This window comes from Carya illinoinensis, chromosome 2 (assembly GCF_018687715.1).
Source record: "Carya illinoinensis cultivar Pawnee chromosome 2, C.illinoinensisPawnee_v1, whole genome shotgun sequence".
NCBI lineage: Eukaryota > Viridiplantae > Streptophyta > Magnoliopsida > Fagales > Juglandaceae > Carya > Carya illinoinensis.
Window position 1 is genome coordinate 8,717,429 of NC_056753.1, and position 21,207 is coordinate 8,738,635.

General features: G+C 37.7%; 1 protein-coding gene across 2 annotated transcripts; it reads right to left on the minus strand.

The window, feature by feature from the left end:
• Window positions 1-13,331: 13,331 nt before the first annotated feature.
• On the minus strand, window positions 13,332-20,434 carry LOC122300066 (U-box domain-containing protein 24-like). Of its 2 annotated transcripts, none has more exons than XM_043110444.1 (5): window positions 20,052-20,434; window positions 17,873-19,266; window positions 16,711-17,014; window positions 15,713-16,200; window positions 13,332-14,887 (listed from the first exon to the last, which is right to left on the minus strand). In XM_043110444.1, exons 2-5 carry the CDS (start codon window positions 19,103-19,105, stop codon window positions 13,892-13,894), a joined length of 3,021 nt encoding a protein of 1,006 aa, XP_042966378.1. In that variant the 5' UTR covers window positions 19,106-19,266; window positions 20,052-20,434; the 3' UTR covers window positions 13,332-13,891. The 2 variants fall into 2 exon arrangements, with proteins under 2 accessions (XP_042966378.1, XP_042966377.1); XM_043110443.1 differs by having other exon boundaries at window positions 17,873-19,270.
• Window positions 20,435-21,207: the final 773 nt, after the last annotated feature.

A 21,207-nucleotide genomic window follows, 5' to 3' on the forward strand; every position in this document is an offset into this window, starting at 1 on the left:
CCAGTCTATAGAATTTTGCTACATACAAATATAATTGTGCATTAATCTATGTATCAATACTGATTTATTCATACTTAAAATTTAAATTAACACTGTTTTCAATAAAATCTACTTTTTGACCAATCACATCACATTAGTATACAGATTAATATACAATTATGTTTGCAACTATATTTTTCTTAGAATTTATTACGATTGAAAAAGAGTTGATGCATCCGATAAAAGTTATCCATTTTTTTTTTCCTTAATTGTTAAGGGAAGAAGGAAGTGTGTCTAAATAAGTTTATCATTTTTTTCCTTTTTTTTTTCTAAAAAAAATATTTAAATTAATTTAAAAAATATTAAAAAATTACAAAATAAAAAAATACATATTGCACTTCACTGTAGAAACTCTCGGGACCACCTCTCGGTGGCTCTAGCAGTACATTAAGATTTAACATGACAATATTTGATTTACAAACTTCACATGTTAGTAAAATTTGATTTATAGAATTTAAATTTTTAGCCAATTTATAAATAGAATTTCAGGTCCATATATAAACTAAAGCTTAATTTATTATGGTCTTTTGCAAAATTTTGAATCCATGAGGCATGAACACAATAAAAAGGGCTAGCATTTAGCATTTTCAAATTTAATTATATGTCCTTTTAGCATTTACCATATGTAGCCGATTGAATTAACCTCTAAAAGTGAAATAAAGTGCTAATATGACAAAACAAAAATACTCTTTTTATTGAATTTGGAAACAATAGTTAAGATCCAAACAAAAAATTATTTAGAAAATTTTTTCCAGACCATGACACCATAGCATTATTCGGTCCAATATGTTTTGATGTGGTAAGTCCCAAACTACTTACTTGTAATGAAATATGAATGACTCTGAGATAGGGGAGGGCAGTGGGACCTTGCCCCTCTCTACCCTGCCTCGCCTGCATTTGGACAGACTTGCGGGAGCAAGATGGGGTTGGGCCCCATCAGCTTTTCCCCCACCCCAGATGTATGTTAAAAAAGAAAATTATATTTCTAGTAAAACGACGTCATTTTAGGAATACCTAAAATGATGTCGTTTCACTATAAGACTAAAATTTCCCCCTGACTCCCACTCTCCCAAAACTCTTCCACTCTAAAATTTTTCTCTCGCCACCCCTCTCTCTCAACCAAAATACCCTCAGTTGTCACACCCTCTTGCTCATGGAGCACCTGTTGGAGACCTCGGTCAAGCCTCTAAACACTTAGGGTCCGATCCTCTCCTTGTTGCTCCTCTAGTGACCGATAGGACTCCTTTGCTTGGTGTAGGTCACGTGTAGCCCAAAAGAAGCTTGGGTGAGATGAGGCTAGGGTTCAATGGTGGGAAGTATGGATGATGTTTAGACTACGTGATCACGGGTTGTGTGATGATGGTGCACGGCTAAGTGATCCTTGGTATGCTAGGTGCCACTTGTGTGCTAGGATTGGATGAAAGCCAATCTTGGCTAGGGTTTGGTGTAGGATTCAGCCAAGGCAAGAGTGGAAGGTGGCTAGGGCTTAGGTGGCAATTAGATTTCCTACAAGTTAGGAATTGCGCAATTCTTAAAAGTAGGAATTGAGATCTAGAGATCTAAACTGACAAGGGCTGGCCGAAAATGAGTGGGATGGATAAGGGTGATATGTTTTGGTGGGAAGATGGAATTTAAGTGAGCCAATCAAGAGAAATTGACCAATCAAATTATAGATGGAAAAGGGAAGTGAGAATATTTAGGATCTACGGTTTCGGCCAAGTCAAGGAGGCTATGGCCAAATGGTGTATTGTGAGTTCTAGGGTTTTGTAGCTTGTTTGGTTGTGGGAATTTGAGAGTGGCGTGTAGGGCTTGATGAGAGGTTAGGATTTTGTGGTTTGAGGCAATTGAAGGTGGCGAGAAAGGCAAAAGATAGGGTTGGCCGAAATATGTGCTTGGGAAGAGGAATTCTTCAAGAAACTTCAAGGAAATCTTATGAACATGTGAGAATACACATGAACACAAGAGATCTTGCAATCCACCACACAAACTGAAATCACAATGGAGGATTCGGCCTCTTCACTCCAATCAATCAACAAAACTCCAACAAAAACACAAAGAAAGAAAATGAAAAGAATGATTGAACTGAAATATTGCATATTTTATATATTTAAAACCAATGTATTTTAACTGCTTCGTGACATTATTATTGGTTTTAGTTGAAAAAATAGTTAATAGTATAAATTTGAGTTGTGATTTAAATTGGTTAATATCATGGTTTATACTTAAATCTATAACCTCTGATTTAATTGAGCGACATTTCTTCACATGAGCAATGTTTTTCTTTGATATTATATTTATACTTTTTAATTTTTTTTTTTTTTTGGTTTTCTATATATATATATATATTTGTTGCTTCTTTTCCTTATTTTTATTCTTCATTTGATTTTATAGTTTCTAAGTTCCTGTCTTTAGGTAAAATGCATGCAATTTTAGCACATGACCGACTTTATTTTGGATAGGAAGCCAAAGGAAAAACACATGCATATAGTTCCATGGGACCCACTCATTATTTTATAGAAACACATGGATTTGGAAAACACAAATACATGGCAACTACAATTCAACCATCATGCAATAGACTTTAAAACAAAAAATGAAAAAAGCTGACATCTTCATGCGTTAAAGATGGACTTACAGGGTGTTACATAGTAAGAATTAGAGAGATTAGAGAAGTGATTCACGGAGAGGGCAGCACAGGAAATGAAAACAAAAAAAAAGGAAAGTTTGTAAGTGCTGGCTTTTGTGGACTTTGAACGTTAAAGAACTTTCGGTAGTGACTTTTCTGCTTTAGTTGTTCATGGACGCACGCAGAAGAAAAATATTTTTTTTCTTTAGAAGAACATGGGTCTCCTTACGGTTTTAACGAAAATCACGGAGGCACGTTGAAAAGAGAGGTTTTTACGTAAAGAGGAGAACGGACGTTTGGAAGGGACTTACGTTTGGGGTTTACAGAAAAAAATAAAATAAAAGAGGCTGATATTTAGAGAGTGGGACATGGAGAAAGAGAAAACACAGAAGTGGAGAAACATAAAGGGAGCTTTTGAGTTACGTAGAGATAACACAAGAAGGAAGAGCTGAAACAGAGAAAGGACATTGCTAAGGTCAAAGGGGATTCAATTTTTTCGTCTGGGGTGGTTGTTTTTGGTCTGGGGGAGTTTTGCGGAATGCTGAAGGGACTTACGGGAAAAAAAAAAAAAAAAAGGAGAAGAAGAAAGGGGCAGACGCTTAGGAGATTACAGAAGGGGATCACGTAGGAGCTGGTTTTTTGGAGGGGGAAGGAACGTAAACAAGAAAAAAAGAAAAGAAACGTGAACAGCGAAAGGGGAGTCAGTTGTTCATACAGGGGGATTGTTTTCTTTTTCGTCTGAAATGGAGACTGAATGAAGAGTATACAAAAGAGACTGACCAAGGAGCTTTTGGAATAGAAAATTGGACTAAGGTGCTCTGTTTTTAGAAAAAAAAAATAGAGAACCAGCAGAGACTGTGTATTTATAGATGTTCAATAGTTTCAGCATGGTCTAGTGGCATAGTTTAAGTTTGTAGACAGAGGAGGAAGCCGAACGGGGCACTAAGAGTTTTCCTCTGGTTTTTAACGGACTGAAAGTGAGAGAGTTATGTTTTGTTTGGGCTAAAGAGATGGACATGAACAAGACTTAGAGTGGACGGGAATTTTTTTGACAGCACATGAAATGACCTGGAGTTTGACACTGGAAGAAAAGCTAAGGAGACAAAACACAAGCAGAAGCTTCAGAATGGAGTTTCTCGGCAGCTGGACCTAAGCTACTTGCTTAACAGAATATGCAATGGAAGAGGCAGCTAGCACATGGAATAGATAGGGTGAAAACTTGTTTGTCTAACGCTAGGACCCACGTTTGAATGCACTTCATTTGGAGAGTTATATTTTAGCTCAATCTTCTCTCCATTTTTACTTTATTATAGTTTTTTTCATTTATTTTATTTTAGTATTATCATGGAGAATATTTATTTAATTTCTAGAGCACTTGTGATAAAAATGGTTGGCTAGATTTTCATACTAAGGTTCGAGGTAAAGTTTAATGATTTTGATATTGTTTTCGGATTGATGTTGAAATTCTTATTGTAAGCTTGATCGATTGAAGGATTTTATTATTGGATATTTTGATTATTTATATATTTATCTTGATTCATTGTGATTTCTGAATACAGTGAATGCTTGAATAATTCTTGTGATATTCAAATGGATTTGTGAATGTTTTAATTATCAATTATTCATGCTTAATCATTAGTGACTATTTTTCTTCACCTTAAATGCTAAATCTTCCAATTAAATGGAATCATTATTTTAGTTTAATTGAAGTAAATCGATTGGAAAAAATATTCTAAATTATTAGACGGATCCTCGAAATCTTAGTCTTTCTTCATATCAATTTATTTTATCATTTTAATTTTATTCTATTACTTTAAAATCGTCATCTTAGTAATTTCCTCTTCTATTCGATTGCACGTTTCTTTTAGTGAATTCTTTTTATTGTCTAAGTTTATTTTCGTTATCACATAAGTCAATTCCTGTGAATTCGACCCTGTTAGATACTACAGTACTTGTATACTTGCAGGTAAAACTGCACTAAATTTTTAGTTCGCTAGTTTGAGTCAAAGTTTAGGCGCAACAAAGAACAAAGGACCCAAACAATCTTTGATTCACAAATTGTACAAATAATTGAATGTAAACCTCAATTATATTAAAGGATAAATTAAATCACACATATTTACGAACTGTAAGGTATGATCCTCTCCTTGGGGATTCACGAATTGCACCCTAAAAGAGCCCAAGTGTATGAAGCACCGAAAATGAAGAACTCCAAGCCCTATGGCCGGCCCTTAAAGTTCAAAATGCCAAAAGATCCTAATGAAATGTCTAAGGGTCCTATTTATAGAGTTTACAAAGTAGAAATCTCCAAAAAATCCCTAGGCAAATTAAAATAAATAAATAAAGCAAATGAAATAATAATTAACAAGTCTTTAAATAAAATAAATAAAAATAACAAAATGGATAAATTAGCCATGGTGGCTGTGGCATGCAATGCCCATGGTGGGCTATGGTGGTGCATGGCTCACGGCTAGGCCAGTTATGGTTCGGTCCGAGACTCACTGCATAGCATGGCATGGTGTCATGCGTTGGTCAGGTGGTGGGCATGACATGACGCTGTGCATGGTCTGCTAATGGTGGGCCCAGTGTGATGCTGTGATGCTGTTGTAGTGCCTAGTCAAGTGGCTTGGGCGATGGTCCTGCATGGCTCGGGCTGATGGCCTAGGCAATGAGCATGCATGGCCCAAGCTGACGGTTTGGGCTATGGGACTGCAAGGCACGAGCTGGAGCCATGAGTTGGTTGACATGTCTGGTGGGCACGCCACTCGCCTCGCTAAGCGGTGCTAAGGCACGCATGCATGCGTGCAAGTGCACACTCAAGGGCACGCGCAAGCCTGCACACATGGTTTGCATGCAGCCAGTAGCCTGCATGGTTGCCAGCTACATGTCATGGTCTGAGCCAAGGCATGCAAGCAGACTAGCCATGTGATTGTCCTGGCCTTCCATGAGTCATGTCGAGGTGTGGTCCCTGGCAATTCTCCTGGGGTTGTGATATTCTCCCTCCCTTCAAGTGCATCCTTGCCCTCAAGGACTAAATGTGGAACCCTTGACACCCTCTCATCATCTTCATGATCTACCTCCAGTAACGAACTCCCCTCATGCCTACTTAAGGCGTATGCCACTTTGTTCTCCTTGCCCGGTTGTTAGATGATATCATATCCAAAACCAGGCAACTTCACCAAGAACTTTTGTTGCTCGGGTGTCACTATTTTTTGCTTAATCAAATGCCTCAATGCTTGTTGATCTGTGACAATGGTAAACTTTCTTCTCAACAAATAAAGTCTCCACACCACGGCATGCACAACCATTAGCATCTCCCTAGTATAAGTACTCCAAACCTTTTTCATAGGTCCAAGTGCTTTAGAAATAAAGGCTATTGGTCTTTTTTCTTGAACCAAAACAACCCCTATCCCCTCACCACTAGCATCAATGTATACCTCAAAAGGTTTCTCAAAGTTAGGTAGTGCAAGCACGGGAGTGGTTGTCATAGCTCTCTTCCACTCATCAAAGGCCTCTCTTGCCTCTTGGGTCTATACAAAATTGTCCTTCTTCAACATATCATCTACTTGCCTCTCTGTCTCCCCTTTTTAAAAATGGGTATAACGATAAGATAGAACATTCACCGGCTTCTTTTCATCAACAAGCACAATCCGGTGATCAAAGAGTCTAGATGGTGGCAAAGTAGAAGGCACCTCTAGAACTCCTTGATGGTCTTCCAAAACTTCTCTTACTTCACGGGCAACCCCTCTAATTCATCTTTGTTGCCTTCTCTTTCACTCTTTTCTACATTATACAAGTAAACTTCATTGGCCACCATAATGGCAAAACAATAAGCTCTACCCTTGCACAACTTCTCAAACATAATGGCCTCACAAGACTTAATTTCCTTTGGTGTCAACGCTGTCCATACTCTTTTCTTTGACCCGATCTTGAACTCCATGGTCATCTTTCCATAATCATTTATCACTTTTTCAACGCTTCTAGGCCAAGCTTTGCCCAACACAACATCAAGACTCCCAAGTGCCAAGACATGAAGATCGGCTACAATCCTCACGCCTTGTATGTTCATCTTCATTTCTTTGATAAGTTCTTCACATCTCAACTTGTCCTCATTGGCTACTTTCACCTCAAATGGCTCTATGACACACGGCCTCAACCCAATTTTGGTGACGATGTTGGCGTTGATGAAGTTATAGGTGGATCCACTATCCACCAATAGAGTCACCTCAAATTTCCCTACCCATGCCATAACTCTGATAGATGTGGGTCTAGGTACACCCGAAATGGTATTCAAGGATAATTCGGCCTCCTCTAGTGGCTCACTAGATTTGGCCTCTTCTTGTTTCGACTCTTCACTAGTTGTCTCAACATATCCATCATCTTCGACTTCATTAGTTTCATCTTCAAGCAACACATATGCTTGTCTGGCCTTACACTTGTGTTCTTTGCTACATTTGTCATCACATTTGAAGCAAAGACCTTTCTTTATCCTCTTTTGGACATCTTCTCTAGATAACTTCTTCATTTCATATGGCTTTGATTTTGATGCACTCACTTCCCCCTCCTTGCTTTTCCAAGGAACTTTGGTTTGCAAAGGTATAGAAACTTTGCTCTCCATGTCCTTAGATTGACGTTTTATTAATGTGAGTGCTCTCCTCTAATATTTTCATCATTCTCATAACTTCTTGCAAACTCCTTAGTTGCTTCAACTTTATCTCCTTGGCAAGCCAAGGTTTTAACCCCTACACAAAAGTACCAATTAGTGCTTCTTCGGACCAACCTCTTACCAAGGTTTGGAGTTGCCGAAACTCATCAATAAAGTGGTGTACTTTTCCCTCTTGTTTCAACTTTGCCAATTGCCCATGATGGTTGACAATTGGTGAAGGTCCAAATTGCATCAAAAATCCATTTTCAAAGGTTGTCCACCCTAGGCGCTTCCTCTCTTTATCATATTGATCATGAAGCCAACACCACCACTTACTTGCTCTTCCTTCAAGATGAAAATATGTCGTAGAAACTTTCTCTTCTTGGAACGTCATACACACAAAAATAATGGTCTACCTTGTCTAACCATTCATATGGATCCCCCCATTGAACTTAGAGAAGTCCACCTTTGGTCTCTTAGGTCCCCGGTCATAATCCCGGTTTTCAACTCTATCATTATAGTGGTGACCATTACCATTTCTTCTACCATGATGTCTTCTATCTCCCTCATGGTCATGGTGTCTTCTCTCAAACCGATTGTCATGGCCCAAAGGCCTCTCTTCTTTATGCTCATACACAGCCTATTGGTTATCATCATGCCTTGGAATCTCATATCTCACCCCTTGGTATTCTCCTCTCATGCTTGAGGTTCTAGTGCGATTCCCCTCATTATAGATCCATCTCTATATGGCCACATGGTCATTCTCAACATGACCTCCTCTTCTCAATTCAACTCTAGGTGGCTCATGCATAAACTCGGTCACACTTGTTTCTACACCATCGACAAAAGCATCATGCCTTTGTCCATTAGTTTCATGGCGTTGCCCTTGGCCTTCAACAAGTCTCATCTCCAATCTTTCTATCCTCTCATGTGGCTCTCTCTGCATGGTATCCATGGCTCTTCTATTTTCAATAATTTCCCAAGTAGTGGCATTCAAGGCCATCCTTAGTTCGGCCATGTTAGTGTTGACCTCACCAAGAATGTCCATGATTTTGGAAGTATGCCCTTCAAGCATCTTTAGGCATTCCCAATTGGATCTCCTCTCTCCTTCGGTTTCTATATTGATCTCGAACATGGTGCTTGAAAACTAGCTTCTCAAACAACTTGCAAATTGAAAATTTCTATTTGGTGAAGCTTGGACAGCAACTTGGACTCTCTTTGGACGGTAGAATAGTCCTCAAAGGTCCAATCTTGAGTTGCCCACCTTTGTAGATGGACAACACCTCTTGCACAAACACAAGTCCTACCACAGGTCCTCCACCTTCAATGGTGGCCGGCCTCTTCAAGAAACACTATTCCAACCTCCTCTTCAACCCTCAAACTACAATTTTCATATTCACAACCAATAAGAAAATAAACAATATCAAGGTCCTCCGTGGACCTCCCAAATCAAATTCACAAGGTTTGAGTTAACGCGTCGTTTACCTTTTGGAGAAGTGAGAACTTCTCAAAAATTCCACCAAGCAAAAGTCTCATGATGAGACTCTCAATAAAAGCATCAATTTAGTGTTGGGGACATCGATCAAGCCTCCAAATACTAAGGGTCCGATCCTCTCCTTGTTGCTCCTCTAGTGACCGATAGGACTCCTTTGCTTGGTGTAGATCACCTGTACCCCAAAGAGAGCTTGGATAAGATAAGGCTAGGGTTCAATGGTAGGAAGTATGAATGGTATTTGGGCTTGGTGATCACGGGTTAGGTGATGATGGTGCACGGCTAAGTGACCTTGGTATGCTAGGCGCCACTTGCGTGCTAGGGTTGGATGAAAGCCAATCTTGGCTAGGGTTTGGTGTAGGATTCGGCCAAGGCAAGAGTGAAAGGTGGCTAGGACTTAGGTAGCAATTAGATCTCCTATAAGTTAGGAATTGTGCAATTCTTAAAAAGTAAGATTTGTGATCTAGAGATCTAGGATGACAAGGGCTGGTCGAAAATGAGTGGGATGGATAAGGTGATGTGTTTTGGTGGAAAGATGGAATTTGAGTGAGCCAATCAAGGGAAATTGACCAATCAAATTATATATGGAAAATGGAAGTGAGAATATTTAGGATCTAGGATTTCAGCCAAGCCAAGGAGGCTATGGCCGAATGGTGTATTGTGAGATCTAGGGTTTTGTGGCTTGTTTGGTTGTGGGAATTTGAGGGTGGCGTGTAGGAATTTGAGAGGCTTGTTTTGTGATTTGAGGCAATTGAAGGTGGTGGGAAAGGCAAAAGATAGGGCTTGCCGAAATATGTGTTTGGGAAGAGGGATTCTTCAAGAAACTTCAAGGAAATCTTATGAATATGTGAGAAACACAAGAGATCTTGTAATCCACCACACAAATCGAAATCCCAATTGAGGATTCGGCCTCTTCACTCCAATCAATCAACAAAACTCCAAAAAAAACACAGAGAGAAAATGAAAAGAACAAAGGATCCAAAAAATCTTTGATTCACGAATTGCACAAAAAATTGAATGGAAACCTCAAATATATTAAAGGATAAATTGAATCACACATATTCACGAATTGCATCTCAAAAGAGCCCAAGTGCATGAAACACCGAAAATGAAGAACTCCAAGCCCTATGGCCGACCAATCAATGTTCAAAATGCCAAAAGATCCTAATGAAATGTCTAAGGGTCCTATTTATAGAGTTTACAAAGTAGAAACCCCCAAAAGGTCCCTAAGCAAATTAAAATAAATAAATAAAATAAATGAAATAATAATTAACAAGTCTTTAAATAAAATAAATAAAAATAATAAAATGGATAAATTAGCCATGGTGGTTGTGGCATGCAAGGCCTATGGTGGGCTATGGTGGTGCATGGCTCACAGCTAGATTAGTCATGGTTCGGTCCGCGGCTCGCTGCATGGCATGGCATGGTGTCATACGTTGGTCAGGTGGTGGGCACAACATGGCGATGTGCATGGCCTGCTGATGGTGGGCATGGCATGATGCCAAGCCTAGGCTTGATGGTTGGCACAAGGTGATGCCGTGCTACTACTGTGGTGCCCAATCAAGTGGCTTGGGCAGTGGTCCTGTATGGCCCGGGCCAGTGGCCGGGCAATAAGCATGCATGGCCCAAGCTGACGGTCTGGGCTATGGCATATTACTAATATATATATAATAGTATACTATATGTATATATATTAAATATATCACAATATAATTATATAAGTATTAAACAAAATGCCATAGGATTTAAAAAAAAAAAAAAGGTTCAAGGGTGGACCGAACGGACTGTCCTGACCCTTAGGGAGCTCGGTCCGGTCCAGGGTGGGAAAACCCTAGACCGAATAGGTCTGGTCCGATCCACAAAACCTCCTCGAACCAGACTGAACTCACCCCTAGCTGGAGTGACCAAACACAGCTGCGAGAAATGACAATGAGCATGCAGGCTAAGTATGACAAGTATTGGGGGATTGAGTAGCTTAAATATTTTCCTATATATGACTATTGTTCTTGACCCCCAGTACAAAATTGATGGTATAGTGTATGAATTGGCATTGGTGAACAGGAAGGCATGGGTGTATTATATTATAGTAAAGGTTAGGGAAACCCTTAAACAATTGTTTGATGAGTTTGCCACACTCAGGGGTGGTAATATTCCGACACCAACACCACAATATCGACTCCTCTCAAAGTGGGAATTAAGAAAAAGTGTTCATTAGAGTGCGGTGAGAGGTTGGGGCAGGTTGCCAAGCTTCATCAGCCTTCAAACACACAGTCAAAGTTGGATAAGTACTTAGTAACGTAGATGAACATTTACGAAAGGGTTTGATATATTGTCTCAGTCAAATGTCAATCTCATCGAGTATCTCATCCTTAAAGACATAGCCCGTAGTATTTTGGTCATCTTTATTACCATCATAACCTCAGAGTCAACCTTTAGCACCAAGGGATGCATATTGAATCCATTTTCCAGAGTTCATTGTCTCCTACCACTATGAAGGCATTAATTTGCATTCAAAATTTGATCAAAGGGAAGCCAATTCATATTCTGGATATAATAAACTATGTGAAGACCGAGGAGGATACAGATAGTGATCAACCTGCATCCAATAATCGCTCTTACCTTTGATATTGCTATAATATTGCTTTTACTTATAATATATTTTGTTATTACTTATATTCAAATTTAATTGTTGTAGGGACAACTTTGACAAATGCCCCTAAATCTACATCAACTACAATATGACTTCGTGGTTTGATTCACTATTACCATTGGTTTGTATAATGATTCTCTTATTTATTCGTAGTATGTATATGATGTTTATTGTTTATGATTCTAATTGGTTTTCTTGTTATTTTTTAGTTTTTATAGTCTCATTGTCACATGCCCAATCTCAATGATTTCATTTTGATCTCAATCTCATCTTGGTTTGTAATTTTAATTTTTTTTAATTTTTTCACATATCTATACAATGTTTGTATTTATGATTTTTTTTTCTTATATCATTTTTCAGGTTTTATAGTCTCACACCCACTTGCTCAAGTTCCAACCCTAATCTCATATCCTCAATCCTTTAATTTGCAATATTTAATAGTCTCACTTGGTTTGTACTTGTAGTTTTATGTTTTTAATTTTTTTTATATATGTATATATCATTATTATATTTTTTTAATTCTAATTTTTTTTCTTATTAATATTTTAGGTTTTATAATCTCAGTCTCGCTTGCCCACCACCCCCAAATTCCAATTTCAAGACTCAAAGTCGTCTTACTAGTCTACTAGATACAATTTGTAATATTGTAATATTATTCATTTCAATATTTTTGACAATTTGTAATATTTTTAGATTAATTTGTATTATTTTAATAGCTTAGAATACTTTATTTTTATTTTTAATGTTTTCACAACCTTTTGTTTGATTATATGCTATATGTAAATTGTAAAGGAAAATTCTATACACTATACTACCATCACACTTGCATCATATTAAGTAAGATATGACACATTTACCACCATCGAATGATCATTTATTACATGTTTTTTTATCATCAAATAATGATAAATGCACCACATCATATATAGTGAGATGCAAGTGAGATAATGGTATGATGTAGACCATTACTCAATTGTAAATAATAATGCTATACACCACCATCAAATAATGATAAATGTACAAAGAGTAATGATATACATCACACCACTATCTCACTTATATCCCACTATATATGATAGGCTTAACCTCTCCCCCACTTCCCCCCCCCCCCCCCAAAAAAAAAACCAAACTAGGGGCTGCCCTTAGGGTGTTAGGCCAGATCTAGCTCCCGCGCGCTTGGGGGGGGGGGGGGGGGGGGGGGGTTACAGATGTGGGAAGAGGTATCCCCTGCCCATGGGGTGCGGATAACACTCTACTTTGAAATACATGTAATCATCTAAACATATTTCTGTCTCTGCCATCGGATTACTATGATTACAAACCTCTCAACCAAGGGTTTTGGAGCTAACAAAAATAGAATGCAAAACATTAGGCTTATCAAGAACACAGGCTATAAATGAGCAAATCAGAAAGCCTCTCTCTCAGCTATGGATGCAAGAAGCCATTTATTGAGGGGTGCAGATAAGTAACACGTCTAAAGTTGGTCTGTAGCATTGGCCCAAACCACAAAGAAACTACCTTTTTTGTTTAACCAAAACCAAAAATCTCATCTTATCTCATCTCAACTCATCATTACAATTTTTTCAAATCCCCATACAAATATAATAAACAATCTAACTTTTTCAAATCCCAATACAAAATTAATATTCAAAAATTATATTATAACAATATTTTATTCATTACTATTTAAAACATCTCATCTCATTTTATCTCATCTGTATAACCAAACGGGACCGTAATGTGCATCTTGGCTTGCCACACAAAACCATAACCCAATTTAGGTCGAGTTTCATCCTCAAAGCGCTATTAACCTGGACACCCCAAGTCCAAATAATAGGGTTTTAATTTAGGTAGAAGAAAATAAAAGACAATCTAAAAATTCAAGATAAGACCTTATCCTTTACTATCTTACACCTGTTTTCCTTGTACACAAGAATCAAAGAATTCAATTCTGATAAAAATAGTCTCACTTCGACTCAAATCATCAGAAGTTGGAAGCATATATTGGCTTTTCTTCTTCCTCTGCTGAACCAATCAAGTATTGATTTACAGATAGAAGATATCCTGTGCTGTTAGACATAAGCCACTGTTGCTTTGCTACCCCTCCAAAGGCCAGGTTTCTGGGAAATAAAAGCAACTATCAGATTTAGACTACCTTGGGTGCATCAAGCTCTAACTCCCTATGTACGAACCAAACTCTGTACTTTGGATCACATGGTCAATCTGGTTTGTCTTAGCTGCAATATAGCGTGCCTAGTAACAACAGGAAGGAAAAGAGGTATGCTCTGCCCTCTGTGCGAGGGTTCCCATGCCTAGCCGTGCTCATCTACCTGCCTGCATCTTTGTGATGATTCTTGTTCACTTAAATATACTTCATGATCGATCTTCATATTTCTAGGGGATTTAGCGTAAAATCCCGATCTTCAACTCCTTGATCCCCTAGAAATATGAAGATTGATCATGAAGTACATTTAAGTGAGCAAGTATTCTTGCTGCCAGAGATTTTACGCTGCCACTTCCTCTCTGTGTTAAGTCAACTAAGGGCATCTGAGCTGAGGCTCCATATTTCAATTTCAACTCCACCAGCCGAAAAATCCTTTCTAAAGCATGTAGAGCCTTCTCCTGCAAACTGGGGGAAGGCGAACCAAGGAATTTTATCATTGGTGGTATAGCATTTGCTTCTGCAAGCACCTTACTGCCACTCTGCAGCCTCTCACCTTCAATTAAAGTTAACAGTGCATCCAAACAAGCCTCACAAGCTCCAGGATCTGGTTCTGAAAGAATTCTCACTAGAGGCCTCACAGCATCAGCCTCTACAAGACAAAATGATGATTCAACGCTACAGATTCCTCCATGAACCATGCAGACAGTTTCTAGCGGAGCAGAGAAGCACCAGAACCCCTTTTGCTTTGAAATTGACCTGCTCAGCTGAAGAGAACTCTTTGAAAATTGATAAAGACAGATCGCAGCACGTTTCTTGGTCAAGGTGGTTCCCAACTCTAGCATTTGTACCAACAAGGGTATAATGCCAGTTTGAGCTGAAATCTTTTGCCATTCTAAATTTGTTGGGACTGTGAAACGACGTATCGCTCCAACAGCATTTTCCATCAACTTATTTTTATGGGGATTTTTCTGCTTGGCATTTTGAATATGACAGAAAATTACTGGAAGTGCCCCGGCGTCTAGAAGCCACTGAGTGATCTGTGGGATTTCTGGCAGGTTGGAGATAATGCCCATTGCAGAAGCAATCTCTTCTTCATCTTCAGAAGATTTGATGATCCTGAGTAAAGTCTCAATGCTTTTCTGATTTACATGCTCTAGGATAGTGGCTTCATCTTCACCTTCTGCCAAAAAATTGAATAGCTTTACAGCATCTGCCCGTACACTTGGGTTATCAAGCTGACACAACTGAACCAAAACTTGCACAGCTGAGCACTGTAAATGTAATTGAACCAGTTAATGTTTATATAATGTATCCCACAGAAAGATTACACCAAGAATAAGTTAGCACTTGAAATGATATACAACTGGAAGACGCACCACATCCCCCATCTTCATATGGGGAGAGGAAGTAATGTGGCCTATGTCAGAAAAAGGAAAATAAACAAGAAATAAACCCAGGTGACAATGTCAACAAAAGGGTTAAAATTGGTGCTTATATCACTAGGAAAAATATCTTCTAGCTCTTCTTTTTGAAGATTCATTTCATAATCCTAAAAAGTACAATGCCCCAAAGCAAGTAGTTCAAACTTTTTGGAAGCTGTGGTCCCATGGTTCAAAAAGGCCATGAAGGAAATGACCTACCTTAAAGCTTTCCTGTGATGAGAGAGAGATGGTTCTATAAATCAATAAAATGAACCAACATAATGATGAGACCAAGTATATGAACACCAGATCTGTTTAATATTCTGGGAGTCAAGTCCAATTGTAAGTGCATGCAGTCAACTGTCAGCAATGGCTTTGATGCTTCATAAGGTGATATTACATTAATTGAATCTTTCACTCATTTTTATTCTCTGCTCCCCACCCTTCTGTGTGTGCGCACGAGCTCACAATGAAATGCACAATTTGTTTTTGTTTGTACAAATGACAATTGCTGTTGGAAAGCATTCGCCAAGCTTTCCTTAGACTAGCCAACCTTCGGCAGTATCTCACTATTGATTTTTCTAGAACACATCTACCTTTTGTTTGGCAAGTTGTTCTGGCCAGAAACCATTTCTCATTGTAAAATAAAAGCATGTTTGCAACATATATGTATACCTGTGTTAATTTAGTCTTGATGTTTGTGGCAGAAGGGGATTGGCACAGGGCCTGGAAGGTTTGCATAATGCTTTGTTGTATATCAGGTCCCGTCAAGTTGATTAAAGAGAATAGTCTGAAAATATCGTCATCTGAATCCAACAATGAAACTGGAATCTGGCTAGATTCTTGAGACATGGTTGATACAGCTAGATGCATAATTGTGCCGGCTGCATGTTCACGCAGACTAGGTGATGAACCATGATGGAAGAGAACATCAAGTAATGGGCGCACTGCACCTTCTCTAATCATCTGCAGACCATTTTTTGATAAGCTTGAGAGGTTCCGAAGAGCTTTAAAAGCTACTTCTCGCAACTGAGTGTTGCCCTGCAAGGCAGAGCGAAGAAGTGGACCTAGAGCATCTGCTTCAAGCAAAGATTCTTTATTGTGGTCTGTCAACTCCATTTCTGCCAAAGTTGTTGCCATAATCATTTTTACGTCTTCTGGCCCTGCATAATAGAAGGAAACAAGTTACAGCGCAGCTGCATATCTTTATACATAAGCATAAGCCTTCAACACAATTGAATCAAAATTAACACTAGATTTCCAATCGACAAACAAGAGGAGGCCAAATATCTTTCCAGCTATTCCTTTCATTATGTCATGGAAACCATCCAGATGAAAGATCCACTTGATGATTCTTTTGGTTGATCAGCTATTCATCCAGGATAACTATCTTTTATGCTCTTCTGATCAAGACACTCTGTTGGAACGGAATGACTAAGACAGAATGAGCTTTAAATAACTGAAAACTTTATATTAACATGAAAAGGGCCCGTGATTCGTAGTCGACTTACTCGAGTATCCAGAATAGAACTGTTGTATTCATAAATTCATATTGTGAAAACTTCAAAATACAGTACGAGGAATTTCCTATTATACAAAAAGGGGTATAAATAAACGTTCTTTCACAAGAACATTCATGACAAACTAAAGTGACAGTTTATTGAAATAATAACCTGTGGAGAGGCGCTGCAGTAAATGCTTAAAATGATTTGCCTTTGCCATCTGTATAACATTCTGATCGGAGAATGAGAGATTATTCAACAGCATCTGGGCATCTCGAGCAGCTTGATTGTCATCGCTGCTTGACATGGTCACCAAGAGCAATATGCAACCTTGAACCTTTCCTATACAATCTCTTACCAAATTACATTTTGATAACTCCAACAGTAATGCCACTGCTAACTTTCTCTCAGCAGCACGACGACCAAGTGATCGAACAATAAATTCAATAGCATTATCAACTCCTGCAATTCTTTCCTGCATATATATAAATATATATATTGTGGTTGAGAAAATTGAAATCTACGAAAATAATCAGCATTTGTCATTAAATTAATCATATTGCAGGTTTTTACCGAAGGAACCATACTGCACAAGCGGATATCTAGAGTAGTATTGGAGTGAATTAGATTTGCCACTTTAAGGGGTACCAATTCAAAAACAGAAATGTTGGCAATCATTTATCGATAGCTACCTATCATGTACCAGTATTTACTACAATGAATAACTGTTGGGCACAATTTGCACATGTATAAATTTAAACGGTTAGTTCCATCCTTAACTCCTCTAGACTAAACTTTTCACTCTTTCAACCAACTAATATGATAAAATTAATTCCAGGATTATATGGAGATAAGAGGCAATAGTTTTGTTATCTGAGAACCCCATATGCTAATATAATATATTCTTAGCACTTATGTACTCTTGCCCATAGCTACCTATTATGTACCAATATTTACTACGATGAATAACTGTTGGGCCTAATTTGCACATGTATAAATTCAAATGGTTAGTTCCATCCTTAACTCCTCTAGACTAAACTTTTCACTCTTTCAACCAACTAATATGATAAAATTAATTCCAGGATTATATGGAGATAAGAGGCAATAGTTTTGTTATCTGAGAACCCCATATGCTAATATAATATATTCTTAGCACACATGTACTCTTGCCCATGTCCAACATCAATCCAGTTCTATAACAGGGCTAAACAAGTGGCTGCATTTCAATGAAAAAATTCTACAGAACTTAGTCCCAGTGAGAATAAAGCAAACTATTGTATATTAGTAAAAGATAAGGGAGATGAAGTAATAGTGATGATATCATCAGACACACCTTAGCATCATCACTATCTTTTGCCAGAATGCAGAGGATGACAAGAGCATGATTCCTGACATCAGGATTTTTGGCGCCAACACATTGAATGAGAACAGGTATATAGTTCTCCAATATTACCCATTCCCTGTGCAGGTCTCTTTGTTCACAGAGATCCTGTAACTGTTCCAGGCTATCAAGTACTTCCTCCTCTTCTTCAGACTTGAGTTTTGGCTTGATGGAAGCAATTGTAATCATAGTGTTTCTATCCTTCCATTCTTCTATTGATTGCCGCAGAGTTTTGTTTGGCCGTAGAACTGATGTGTCCAAAGAGGTCATGGTCAGAGGACACAATCTGTTCCCATCTGCAAACCACTTTTCAATTGCATATCTCTCAAATGTCTGTCCTGAAGAAGTTTCCACAGGGTCCACCATAACATCACGTGTGATCGGACAATAAAATGACTGAAGAGCTTCCAGTCGTTGACTACCCAGACTTTTCCGCTTGGTGTAATATTTAATTTCTTTTTCTTCTGGGGACGAAGTAGCATCAGCCCTTTCTAATAAAGCAATTATCTGATCCATTTGTATGGCTTCAGCCTCATTCTTCCTCAGCCGAGCATTTTCTATCTCATTCTTGAATTCTTCAAATTCCTTCTTCAATGCTGACCTATCAGTCGAGATGCCAACAACATTTGCTATGAGAACTAATAATTTGTTTGCATAAGAACGATCAACATTCCTCTCCTGTATACCTGACTCAATTTTCTCCAAAATCTCTTCTTCTGCTATAGCTGCTTTGAACTCAGCTCTCTTCATATTATCACAGAGTACCCCAACCTCTTCACTAATCCCAGATGAAAGATCCAGAGTGGCCAAAGGAAGGAGACTCAGTGCCCTACTGATCTCTTGCACAGTGTCCTCCAAGCGCTTAACTACTGTCCGGCAATTCATTAACAGATATACCTTATTTCTCTTGCTGCACTCCAGTGTAAGTTGCTTTGCAGCTCTTATTTGTTGATTGAGAATCTCCAGAGCATTGTTTAAGCTCTCAGAATCACTAACATTTTTCCTATTCAACTCTTTTAAGATAGGAACAATCCTTTCCAAGTAAGTCGCAAGTTCCTTAAAACTATCCTTCTTAACAAGGACATCATTGGCAGCAATCACAAGCTCAAGAATGGCTTCTACTGCCTGAGAAAGGACCTCCGAAGCCGGAACAGAAGAAGCACTAGTGATCACATCTACTGCCATTATATTGCAACCCGAAACCAACTAGGGAGTAATCCTCTTATCCCATGTGACAAAACACCAACTAAAGATGGCCAAACCCTGATTGTTGGGAAACAAACTGGAACTTTTGATCAAGAACGGCTTCAATGCCCAGATCACCCTTCGGACATATTCTTATTAACCTACCTTCGATATCAATGGAATGAGCGAGTCAGTAATTAGCTTATCATTTTCTATGCTAGATTGCCTATAAATTTGATAGGTAACTTATTTAAAGATACACCCAGGCCTCCACTAAGTTACTACGCATTCAAAGTAGGAAGCAAGAGCACAACAATTTAGATCACATGTTATCGCTCCATTTGATCGCTGAGATAAACAAATCAAAACTTAAGTCCTGGATTGTACATTATTTTGAAGTATAAAATCTTCCACTTAACGTATAATTCTTAGGAAAGCCCCAAAAATATATTATATTCATGCTACTGTTTTCTTCTCTATTCTTCAGTTCTGGTACCCAGAGGAGGGCCATGTTATCTTCATTTCCACGAAATGGAAATCCTTAGAAGCCAAAATGTTTGTATGAAGCACAAGAGAGCAAAACTGTCCGATTTCCCATATGACCAGCAAAGAAAAATCCATGAAACAATTATAATTACTCTTATCTCCTACATGTTCTTGGCAACCAAAGAGTCTTGACAGAACCATTACAAATATCAAGTGCCAATTAAGCCCGAAAAATTCATTCGGTAGAGCGGCAATGACGAAAAATAAAGATAGATGGGGTTAGCATATGTGAACTCTAATACCAACTCAACGTGGTAAGACCAAACGAGTTTCAGTTTGAAGCTAAAAGTAAAAATCAGAAAGGAATCCTTGAAAAGCTTTCAGGAACCAAACGTAAGACTTCTATAGTCAACGAAGTCTTCTCTGATACTAGAAGATAAACAGAGAGAAAGAGACAGACCTGAGAAGGAGTTAAATCCCATGAAAATTCACGAAAGCAGGGATTGTTTCACCCGATTTTTCAAGAAAATGAGCCGAGAACTTTCTGGGAAAATAACGATCGTGCCTCTGGAAGATACTAGCAGCGGGACAACGAAGAAAGAAAGACACAGGGAGGGACCTCTGAAAAAATCTGGAAAAAATAAAATTAAATATATAGAATTATTAGAGAAGTAGCAAAAATCTCTCTTCTTCAACCCTTTGAACTTTCCCTTCTCATAGAAAAACAATCTTCTTGTTATCTCTTAAGTCCTCGCCCTGCTTGCGTTCCAGGACTTTATGCTTTCCCAGCCCTTCGCTGAAAATGTCAATTTCGAAGTCCCTGATCTCTGGCCAGCAGGCCTCTGCAAATAAATAAATAAATGCACCAACAAAAATTGCCACACTGTCCATTAAGAATATAAAATTTTAAAAAAATATAGATATATTAACTAGATTTTATAACATTTATTAGAATTTAGGTAAATATTTTAGATATTATTTTAATAAATAATATAAAGTTCATGTCTATTTCTCTGAGCCCTCAAATTTAAATGAGAAATTGAGCTATTTTTCACTATTTTGAGTGGTTGGTGCTCTTCTCATATATTATTTGGATAATGAATTGAGACATGATAAAAGTTAAAATTTTATTATTATTTTAAAATTTAAAAAAATTAAATTATTTATTATATTTTATATAAAATTTAAAATTATTATAATAATGAGATGAAATAAAATAAAATATTTTCACTGTCCAAACGAGACATTAATACATGTTTTATAACTATTAATCTTGCAATTTATGAGTTAGTGTATAAATACGTTACTTATTACCGAATCTATTATAATTGTAAAAAATTTAAAAGAAAATTTATTTTTTTTATCATCCATTAATATAATATTTATTTATTATGCTTTACCTTTTTTGCTATTCATTTGATGGGAGAATAGGAAATAATTAAAAATATGATTAAAAAGTTTATAAGTGGGTTTTTTTAAAAATAAATACATTTTTGCTACAATAGTTGTGTTTGGCATATTAATAAATAGATTTTTTTTTCTTTATTTTGTAGATATTAGATATGTATCCTCAGTGGCAGAACCACGACCACCCCAGAATTATTTTAAAATTCAAA